Raw genomic sequence first — 12,140 nt, 5'->3', positions numbered from 1 at the left:
ACACCTTTTTATATTAAAGTAGCTTATATGCTGCTTCTCTGATTTTTAAAAATGAATGATAAAAAATATTGTTACTATAGGAACATACAATTCAATGACATGTCATGGTGCATAAATATGTGAGTTACGTAGTTATAACAAAACTATATGTACTATAAAAAGTATAAAAATGACTATATTTTAAATTCTTAATTTTGATGTTTGTTTAAGTAATTATTATTTGCATATTTCACATTTCAATTTGTAAATTCTACATTTTAAAATATGACATTATATTATAATAATTAATATATAAGTATATTATAATAGTCAATAAAAAATAAATCTTTTATTTTCGTTATTGTTGTCTACACCAGTGGTTTTCAAACTGGGGGCCGGGGCCCCCAGGGGGGCCGCGAGATGATGCTAGGGGGCCCCAGTTTTATGACATTTTATGAAATACATTAATTTGTCATGAATTCTGTGTAATTAAACCTAAAAAAAATAAGGCTACTAACCAAAAGCACTACTTTTTTGAATAATTTTATGTTTTTTTATTAAAATGTTGAGTTTTAGAACAGTTTTTTGTCACAAATTTTCTTTGGGGGGCCGCGAAGGAATGCGCGGTACACAAAGGGGGCCGCACACTAAAAAAGTTTGGGAACCACTGGTCTACACTACACTATGAAAAGTTCATACCAACATTACAAATTTGGACACAAATGATGTACACACGGTTTGCCCCCTCCTCGTTTAAAAGGCATTCGTCCTGCAGTGTGACGTCATCGCTTCCGCCCTCTCTTCCTCCCTCCCCCCGCGCGCCGCTGCTGCTCGCGCTCGGGCTCGCGCTGTTGCTGCACAATATCCAACATGGAGTAATCAGAGATGGGGCTCGTCGGGGCCACCCTCAGCACCATCAACACATACTTCAACTACAATACATTCAAGCCATTTTAATGACCAAATCGTGGGAAATTATTCGTGGTGTTCGTTGATCTCTGTATATTTTTTATTCTATAATCCATCAGCAACTGGTTAAATCCAGTGAAAAAAAAGAAACGAAAAACCCACCAAGACGGAGACGGAGAGCAAAACGATTCAACAGCAAAAACGACAACAAAACACCCTATAGCTGAAGGAAATGTGAGGAATTATTTGTATAAGAGTGACATAAAAATGACAACCGACACGAGTGCACCCGCTGTGGGATTTTTTTGTAGGTGAAACGAGAAAAATGATTGAAGAAACACACCCAAACGAGTAAGTACCTGAAAAGAAATCTCTTTTTTTTGTTGTTGTCTTTGTTATGTACATTTGTGCTCGTGCCAGATCTTGTATGGCGTAAGTCATTTAGATTGTGTAGAAGACGGCGCTTGAAAAGTTTTGTTAAGTGTTTTGCGTTGAAATGTTGAGTGGCATTGTCAGTGGACGGGGGGATCGGGCCCTCTCCCACGGACACCCTGAAAGGGTGGGGGGATTGAGTGCGTGTGGATCGGAAATATTTTGTAAAGGGATTTGATGTTTTAAAGGCCCTTCCTTTAACATTCTTTGTGTGTGTGTATGTGTGTACACGTCACATGTTGTTTTGCGCCACGGGGCATTTTTGTTTGTTTGCTTTTTATTTTACTCGCCAAATATATATTTTCTTGTCATCAAAATGCATTTGCGACGAAATGCTTTTTTTTGTGTAGTGAAGAAGCGTGCTGCATTGGTCGGGTATATCCGCCGTTTGATTTGTGTTTTTGAATCGCTCTCATTTGCATACAGTGCTTCATTCATAAAAACACCATTCGGCTCGATGACAATGCGTTTAATACACTAGAAACATCGCCAATGGGCGTTTGCTGCTCGAGCTGTTTACTGAAGTAAACTAGTCCTGCAAATGCTAAAAATGCAGCTTTTGTAACTCACAAGTGTTCGTCTGGATCGTACGCCTAATAATATTACATTTAAGTGCAAACGCGTGGGCTTTTAACGTGGGGTTTAATTATGGACGACCAACATATTTTCGCGTTTTCGCCTCTAGGCCTTTATTATTTATTTATTTATTCGCAGTCTCGACAGCAGGCTACGTTAGGTCACGTCTTATTTGTCATTTCATTCTCAGTATGATGTCCTTTGGTGACTGAATTCAATAGGCAGTACAGGTTAACAATAGAGTCCTGACGGATGAATTGAGTCAGTGTGAAGCGGAAGGGTGAAGGGCAGAGGAGTTTGTTTGCGCTCATTCATAAAAGCTGTAACCTTCATTCATGACTGCAGCCACGCGATCGCCTCCGCGATAAGACATATGTGCAAATTAAAAGCTCATAAGTACGGATTGTCAATATATCATGATAAAACAACAGAAGACATCACAAATTCTAATGGATTTAATTGTTAGAATAGGAATATGACTAGTGTGTGTAATAATGTTTTTAATAATAATTTGGCCCAATAGATCACCAATAAATCCTACTGGAATAAGAGCGATAACACACTAGCCTGGGCCCCAGTTTTATGACATTTTATAAATACATGAATTTATCATACACTTTATGTAATGAAACCTCAGAAAAAATAGGGCTTTTAATCAACAGCATCACATTGTATAATGTAATATAATGTAATATGTTTTGTTTAATTAAAAATTTCAATGATTTATGTCATTAATTTTCTTTGGGGGCCACAAAAGGGGACCACCTTACACAAGGGTGACCGCAGGCTGAAAAGTTTAAGAACCACTGCACTAAATAAAGGCATTTTGTAATGGTTTTAATTGTAAACACCTGATAGTTTATAGTAGATATGTAATAACCTTGCTAATAACATAAAGTTACATTGTTATTAACTTGTTATTAGCCATATATCGCTGTCATATATCGCAGACACATGAAACAAAACAATTTGAAAAGCATCTTACACTTTTTTGTTCCATACAGAAGTAAGAGTAATTGGGTAGTTATAATAATAGATATGAAACTATGTTTATCATTGTAAATGTTTGTAAGGGTATATATACATTTTAAACCTGTCTGCCATGTCATTTAGGGACTAGCAGTTTGAAAATCTTTCTACTTATGATAAATGTAATAGGGCTGCATAACAACTTATTGCAAATAATCGATTGCAGGATACAAGTTTTTGTTTACCTCATATATTTGTGTGTACTGTGCATTATAATTATGTATATATACATACATGCATGCATGTATACTTAAGAAATATTTACGAGTGTATATACATTTTATATTTATAATTTATATAATATATAAATATGAATACTTAATATATACACCCATTTTTTCTTAAAATTATACTTGTGTATTTATATATACATAATTTTAATACACAACACACACACACATATATGAGTTAAACAAAAGCTTTAATTCTGCAAACGATTAGTTGCGATTAGTTGTTATGCAGCCCTAAAATGTAATGCAACTTTGACACAAACAACACATACGCTCACACAAAACACAGGCAGATCGCTCGTGTCAATGCTATTGATCTTGTTAACCACATTCCCAAACTAACATGTTTGACTTTGCCGGTAAATAGTGCTGAAGACAACAATGTAAAATGACTTTGAGAAAAGGTCACTCCGACCATTCCCAATCCCTCACCCTGTGTAGGAATAATCGATTTCAGATCCACATATACATTTTACGAAAATACTCTGTATAAAACGTTTGTGTTGTTCATTATCCTTATCGCTGGTTGTTTTAAATATTACATAACCTGCTACATACGGTTGGTGTATTGTTGTGTTACTCTAGGCCTTATTTTGTTTAGTTCAGTTCTGTGCATTTGAGCAAACCAGTAGTTAGTAGGAGATCTGGATGACATAGATTTATTAGAATTCCTAGGAATACAACATGAAACGCTGTTTTAGTCATCTCCTCCCCTTTTTTGTTGGCTGCCACAAGATCTTGCCTAACTTCCTTTTTTCTCTGTGTGTCATTGTCTAATATTTTTGACATGCTTGCCAGATCTATAGAAATAATTAACCTCCTTAATGTTTTAAAATCATGAGTCCTCAATATAGAAGGACAAGCTCAGCAGTTTTAAAGTCTTCTGCATTAATTTGATTTTAATATGGATAATGCTGGTCATTTAATTCCCTCTAAGAGGATATGGAGCATTATGTAGGAATGTTATGCTTTGTCTGGAAAAAAGCTTTACAGAAATCTGCTTATATTCTGAACGATTGCATTTCTTGAAGTGTAATAAACAGGGGATTGAACACAATGAACAAAATTTATGCATTTTTAAGTTATGTAAATCATAAATATTATGAAATATTGCACTAGTAGTGCACACAAGTGCCAATGAAATGCTTTGTGCTTTACTTTTGCTTTGTTTTTTCCTTCCCGTGTTGGATGCACTTGTGTTATGTAACCGATGCATGGATATTGGAGTTGGCAGGGAAGTTCGGGTCACATAATAGCACAAGTTAAGTGAGCTGTTGAGATTCTAGATATGCTGTTGTGCAACAATACAGTAACATATTATTAAATGTACCAATACAGTAACCATCTAAGTAAAACTACAATCAGTGCTTGTATGACAACGGTTCTTAGAAATATCAGATGAGAGAAAGGCAATTTTGTATTTGTCTGATAGAAACGTGAAGTCAATTGCAGCAGTTTTATAGCTGCTGTTCAGCCTGACAGATTTCCATTCAAAGTTCAAGAACTGCTTTTCTTATTTCCCATTATCAGACATCCTGTTCGTCTTATAAATGTGTTTTACATCCTGTGGAAAAGACACAGGAGCCAGATGCATCTTGGCTCTTAATTTTTTATTTGATTGTTTCCTTAAATGTTTCTTCAGTCAGGCCAAGTAATAAAATGTGATGGTTTATTTGTGAAGGCCACTCTGCTGTAAACGGCCTGTCCAAACATAGCTCCCCGTCTTTGGGTTGTCAACTTCTCACCCCTCTGTGGTCCTGCTGAGAAGAGAACACAGATAGCTCTTCAGTCACAGTCCAGACAGGAAGCCATTATCTGCGCTTTATTGAACCTGTTGTTCTTTTTCATTCAATGCGCTCCTCCTGAAAAGCATTGGGGAGCCGAATGAGGTCCTGTGAATTTCACTGCCCTCGTATGGAAATGTGCATGTGTCCACTGGAAGTCCGGTCAACTGCACAAGTTTTTGTATTCAGACTGCTTCCACAGGCCACTGACCGGCCATTCAGCAGTAAGCCGATGAATAATGATGACGGTTCTGCAAACAGAGCGAAGTAGATGAATAGTAAAGCAGTGCTTTAGTCCAGCTTCTTTACATTTGTAATTTCTAAAGCCTTGTTTATACTCGCACCTCACTCTGGATGTACTATTCTTTGAAAAGACAGGGGGCGACTCAGAGTAATCAAGTCTAAAACTAATAACTGTCTAATAGAAGTATATTTGTACCGGATCGTGTGCACCGAATGGCCGAACTTAATCTTTTGTGTGCGCAACATAGGTCAATTTTCATGTTTCCACACGAACATATTAAGTGGCGGAAATCTCAGCGTTCAGCACAACTCTTCTGTCAAACATATAACATAATTCGGCCCACAGAAAGATTTTTAGTTACTTAGTTGTTTATTCGTTTGACTATTGATGTAAACGTTTACGTGTCGCGTTTAAAAGTGCGTGTTAAACGCTTGTCAACGTGCTGTTTTGTTCTTTCAAAAGTGCGTGAGAGGTTGCGCGTCTTTCGTTGCTACCCAATCATGAGCCGCGCTTGTTACTCAGCTGCGGAGGGGTTCGTTAGTTTAAGTCACAGCTTACATTGGCGACACAAGCAAAGATTAGAAGAAACGTGCAAAAGATAAAAGATAGCTCATCTCAATATGAATGTATAATAAGTATATCATGTTGCTTGCTATGCAGTTACACATAGAGCAGTAATATTATTTTTATACAGAGATGGTACATAACCAATTCAATACTGTGACTTAAAATTTTTTAAAATAAATCAAAACAGACAATTTTTTGGTGGCAAAAATGTAGGCTAATAGTTCATTTTGTTAGTTTAGTGCAAGGTTTTAGTAGAAAAAGTTTAAGAGAAGGTTAAGAAAAGATTTACCTACCATTATAAAATAATGTAAAAAAGTATGTTATTTAGTGGAGAACTTTGCAGCAGTATTTTATTTATTATTCTTTTTTATTTTATATATATTTTATTTATTATATGTGAATAAAAAGTGTAAACAAATTGTTAAAAATAAGTTTATAGTAATAAACAACCTGCAGTTCAGTTTGTTTGCATTTTTTCCCCTTACTATACTGAAAATTAACCGAACCGTTTCTCAAAACCGAGGTATGCACCGAACCGTGATTTTTGCGCATGGTTAGACCCCTAATAATATATCAAAATATATAAATATGAGAACATGAATTAAAACAACAATCTCTATTAAACATTATCATTTCATTAACATTTTTATTTCAACAAACAAAACAGAAATCTAAAGGTTCCTTTAAAATTTCCATTCCTCATCCAGTGCTATGTTCAAAACAAATACATGCCAATAGTTTTGAATCCTATGTAAATTAATTCTTGTTTTAACTAGTTAACTTTTCAAACTTTATTGTAAGTGTCAAACGTGTCATCTTTAAAAGTGCCTGCTTTGCCACAATGGCCACAAGGTCGGCCTTTTTTTGACGCAGAGCCGCACGCAAAGTTACTTAAAATGTAGGGCACACCACCATGCGCAATGACCACTCAACGCACACGACCGTCCACTCCGTGATGACGCCATTTTTGCAGGACGTGTCAAGTATAAACCAGGCTTTAAACTGAATATGATCCTGGATGTGAACAATAGCAGTGGTATTATTTGCCACCATTATTTAGTGCTCTTTGTGTCCTCTCTGGCCTTAAGGGATGGTTTTCCCCTTCTCATATTGAGAAAGTGGATTATGATACTGAAAGAAGCTCTGTCACCAAATATGACCAGGTCATATGATCATATCTATTCATTGATTTATATTACACATCATATCTATTCATTGATTTATATTACACATTCATTTCAGGAAATAATATTACTGAGTTAGGCATAAATAAAATCTTTTTGTAAAAAACCAACAGTAATATAATTTTATGTTTCTTCTTTATTTAAGTTCGCAGATGTGTTTTAGACTAGATTTAACACAGAATGCATTCTTGTTTCTATTTTAACTATAAGGCAATTTAATAATTTTATTGTTAAAAGCATACAGAAGTATAAGCATGCACTGGTATTCCCTGTGCCTCTGTTTTGTATCTGGGTGTGAGATGTGGGCCAGGGAGGCAGGGTTAGAAAGACCTTATCTTAGGAAGTAACAGTCTGCCGTTATCAGGTTTGGTGCAACTATTTAACCCACCTGCCAAAAGGGGCGAAAGTCATGCCCTATGAATGATATATTTGTTTCTCATTTCTCACCTGGAGTTTTTTATTTCTTTATATGTGAGTATGCCCTGTGGTGTGCCAAAGGACGAAACAAATGAGTTAATGAATCACTCAGAGTATTTATAAAGTTAAAGAAAGCTTTCTTGTATGGTATACTAGACACTACCAGAGATGTGTCTAATTTGTTTGAATTAACGTGAGCTTTTACATTACTTAAAACACACATTTAATGAAATTCAGTTTAGTTTTTCACCTTCATGACAACCAAACCTATATAAATTTATTTTATGTAACACAAACCAAAATGCCATAAGCGCAATGGTTGTTGTTGATCTTTTTCATACAACTGAAGCACGGTCCCATATTACCAGCATATAGCTTATAGACTACATTAAATCTCTGAAGTTAAGTTTATTTAAATGTTATTTTCCGATATACTTTGTGTAAGGGTGTTAACGATTAATCGCGATTAATCGTTAGCAGAATAAAAGTTTTTGTTTACATCATATATGTGAACTGTGTATAATAACTTTGTATAAATAAATTTAAACACATGCATGATTATGTTTTAGAAATGTTTACATGTGTATATACATTTGTATATTTATGTATAATTAATATTAGATATAAATACTTAATATATAAAAAAAAATTCTTAAAATTATACATGAATGTGTTCATATTTATATATATATATATATATATATACATATTTATTATACATAGTTTACACACATATGTGAAGTAAACAAAAACTTTTATTCTGCTAACGATTAATCGCGATTAATTGTTTAGTATCCCTACTTTGTGTACTTCTGTGATTTGGTGTATTTCAGAATAAGTATTAAAGTGTAAAGGTATTGTCTTGATTTCATCCATTCAGAATGACCTGGATCAAGAAAAATTGACATTGCATAACATAATGAAGCCAGTTAATTGGAGGGGAAGGATTTGTTGGTGTCTTTAATTATATTGTCATCATCTAAAAAAGCAGTAGGCAACTTGATGGTTTGCATTACAGTGATTTTATCATGGTTAAAGGAAAGGCTTTGTTAGAACTCTTCTTGCTATTAAATATTATTATACCACAGGGCTGTTGAATGCTTTATTCTGATTGGTTGAGAAATGTTCCACAGGTGTGAATGTATTATTTTTCAATGAACACACACCTCACCTGTCAAATGTGTAAGGAATAATTGACGACGGGCCATTGAATTATAAGAAAATAATGCACACCCAAGGTGGTAATGTAGCACGACGCGAAGCTTAGCATTATTTTAAAATAATTCAAAGGACCGGTCCCCAGAGTCAATTATTCCTCTTATACCATGGTTACCACAAACATCACTCTGGTGCCTATTTTTAAAACATTTGACAGGTTAGGTGTGCAGTTTACAGAAAAATAATCAACACCCATGGAACATTTCTCAGCCAATCAGAATAAAGCATTCAACAGACCCATGGTATAACTTAAAATAACCACCAAAGCAATGTTTGTGGTAACCATGGTATAAGTAGAATAATTGAATCCGGTCCTTTATAACACCTTGGATGTGCATTATTTTTGAATAATTCAACGGCTTGTTGTCAATTATTCTTTACATAGATTAAATTAATAGATTGAATTAATTATTTATTTCCTTTATATATTTCTTGTATATGTTTATTAGGAGTGGAGAGCACAGCGCACTGCATCTGAGACAGTGGCTACATGGTTTGGTCCCATCCCCCAGACCTCACGTGTTTGCCCTTGAAAGAGAGAGAGAGAGAGAGAGAGAGAGAGAGGTGTTGCAACACCCATGTGATAACTATCATGTGTTCATATGTCTACTGAATGTCCGCTGCACCGCTGGACTGAGTTCGGACTGAATTATTTTCACATTCGTCTCATACAAGTGTAATTTTTTTGTTTTATTAACTTTTGTAACTCATGTGTTATCACATTTAGTGCTATAGGCAAAAAAAATGCGTGTCACCAGATTGTATTTGTAGTGCAAAATCAAATGCGTTGTACTGCATCCCAGAAAACGGCAAGGAGCACCCACTCAAAACTATCAATCAAACCTTGTGCGTGGGTTTTAACTTTTGCCTATTACATGCAGCACTGAGATTATAAATGTCCAATCAAAACATTTGAAAAGCCCAAACATGTGCATGCATGAGAGTTCATCTACAGTACATGCTGCAGATGTAGTTTTCAATGCATGATATTTTAAAAGCATGGTTTAGGCAGAATACTAGACATATATACAATATGAATTCTAAATCTGTATCTAAATCTGAGATTAGGAGCATCAAAGTTTAATTTCACATTGATTTTAATATTTGATCTAACTCAGTCAGTATTAAAAATATTAATGTTATATATTCACAGAATGCTCTTTACGGTATGTACTATGTAGAAAACAGTCAATCACAAAAATGTCTCTGTTTTCTTGTTGCTAAATTGCTTGTATTTACAGCCATGACTAAAACGTTTTTGCATATTTTATTTGAATGCATGAACTTTCTGGCATGTTTACCCTTTCAAAATATAGTCAAGTAAATAGTGTTTATCCTCCTATAGGAATGGGTAGCTATGGTTACCAGAGTTTGTTTTGCCCCTTATTGTCATGTGACTCAAACAACACAATGTCATGGCACATATTTTAAATTATTTTACAAGGTGGATAATGTGTATGAATTCATCTGACCTCATAATGCAATCGGCTTTCACTTCAGCTTCATTAGGATAGGGTTGCTTTTTCTGAGAACCGTACGTTTTTGTACGATTGACATTAATTTGTTAAGGATTTTGAATGGCCAGTTCCTTTACTGATATTGAGAAAGCAGTGTGGTCGGTATGAGGCTGATATAACACAAATGTAATTACAGTAAATGAGAGACAAACAGAAAATTGGCGAAAACAGCATTTTTTTCACTTTTTTTGAACATGTGCTCATTTTCCAGCTCCTTTAGACATTTGATTCTTAATCCATTCAGCCAATATCTGGGTCTGGCGCTACCACTTTTAGCATAGTTTAGCATAATCCATTGAATCTGATTAGACCATTAGCATCACGCCAAAAATAACCAAAGAGTTTTGATATTTTTCCTATTTAAAACTTGACTCTTCTGTAGTTACACTGCCCGAAAATAGTCCCCTTGGTTACTTTTAATAGCAGGGGACTATTTTTCGGGTAGTGCGTATTATCACTACGCCGGCTGCAGCCATGTTACATCAGCAAAGTCCTCGATTATTACGCCGGAATGAGAGTATAGTTCCCAGACATATCTGCCTAGAAATTCGAAACATTAATTTTCTGTCGGCCTTAGTACACAATGTAACTACAGAAGAGTCAAGTTTTAAATAGGAAAAATATTGAAACTCTTTGGTTATTTTTTAGCATGATGCTAATGGTCTAATCAGATTCAATGGATTATGCTAAGCTATGCTTAAAGGGCTAGCGCCAGACCCGGAGATCAGCTGAATGGATTCCAAAACTGTAAAAATAAATTTTTAACTCTAGGGGAGCTGGAAAATGAGCATATTTTCCAAAAAAGTGCACTGTCAGAAATAAAGGTACAAAACTGTACCTTTTCTGTCACTGGGGCTGTACCCCAAGTTTCCGTTTGATACCTTTACAGGAATACAAAACAGAATACAATTTTGGGTAGATTACCGTACCTTAAGGACCTACATTGTTAGAGAAAAGTCAAAATATGTACCCTAGGTGTCAGTGGGACAGCACCCTTTAAAAGGGTAATTGTATGGACCATTAGGTACAGATATGTAAACATTTAGTACCAATATGTACCTTTGAGATACTAAAATGCATTTTTGAGGTACTAATAAGCTCTCTTTGGTCCCAGAATGTATTTTTGAGGTACTAAAATTAAAACCTTAGGTGCAAAGCTGTACTTTTTGAAAGGGTACAGCCCCAGTGACAGAAAAGGTACAGTTTTGTACCTTTATTTCTGAGAGTGTGGAGTGTCTCTTTAATATTTATCCATAAGACATGTACTGCGGATCTGATACATCACAGTACTACTTGAATAAAACTTTGGTGCACACCAGAGTGTTATTGTGTGTGAAGTCACGATAAAAAGTGTATAATGATTGGTCATTTTACCGTCTATCAGACTTTGGTCTTTTCATTAGGAACAGCAAATTTAAGAAAACAGAAAGCTTGAAAATATTTGTCACCCAATACCAATAAAAAATTTCAAATATCGTCCGATATATCGTCCACTGCAATGAATCGGTCTATCAGTAATATATTCAAAATGGGCACCTCTTAAAGGTGCACTGTGAAAATTTTAGAAGGATCTCTTGACAGAAATGCAATATAATATACATAACTATATTATCAGTGGTGTATAAAGACCTTACATAATGAACTGTATTGTTTTAATTACCTTACAATAAGACGTTTTTATCTACCTCCTTATATGGAAGTCGCCTTCATGTTTGACAACAATGACGACAGCTATCGTAGCTTCCCATTGAGCTTGGTTTCAATTCGCAATCTCAACGCTAGATTAATACCCAAAGCCTCCCCCTCCAAAAACATATCAACAATCCCAACTTCCTAAAATGATTGACATGCATTTTTTTCAGTGATTTCTAATTTAAGTGACATCTATGCTCTAGTTAGGACATTTGTTACATAGATTACACATAAAAAAATACCAAAAAAAGAACACAGTAACATTAAATTCACTTCTGTCAGGTTCAGGTCAATGACTAGGCCAGACGTAATGCTCAAAATTGTATTGGTGAAATATCCCATTTACAAAAAGCTAAAACATC

At 35.0% G+C, this 12,140-nt stretch overlaps 1 protein-coding gene across 2 annotated transcripts in view; it reads left to right on the top strand.

Moving 5' to 3' along the window:
- Window positions 1–822: 822 nt before the first annotated feature.
- Window positions 823–12,140, top strand: part of spred2b (sprouty related EVH1 domain containing 2b) — a 45,207-nt gene continuing 33,889 nt past the window's right edge. For both annotated transcript variants that reach the window (XM_065250941.2, XM_065250926.2), the window contains exon 1: window positions 823–1,239. In XM_065250941.2, coding sequence (XP_065107013.1) covers window positions 1,214–1,239 — 26 coding nt within the window. In that variant the 5' untranslated portion in view covers window positions 823–1,213. The remainder of the gene's footprint in view (window positions 1,240–12,140) is intronic.

The sequence above is a fragment of the Paramisgurnus dabryanus genome, chromosome 20 (assembly GCF_030506205.2).
Source record: "Paramisgurnus dabryanus chromosome 20, PD_genome_1.1, whole genome shotgun sequence".
NCBI lineage: Eukaryota > Metazoa > Chordata > Actinopteri > Cypriniformes > Cobitidae > Paramisgurnus > Paramisgurnus dabryanus.
The sequence above is the reverse complement of the archived record's forward strand: the minus strand, read 5'-3'. Positions and strand labels throughout refer to the sequence as shown.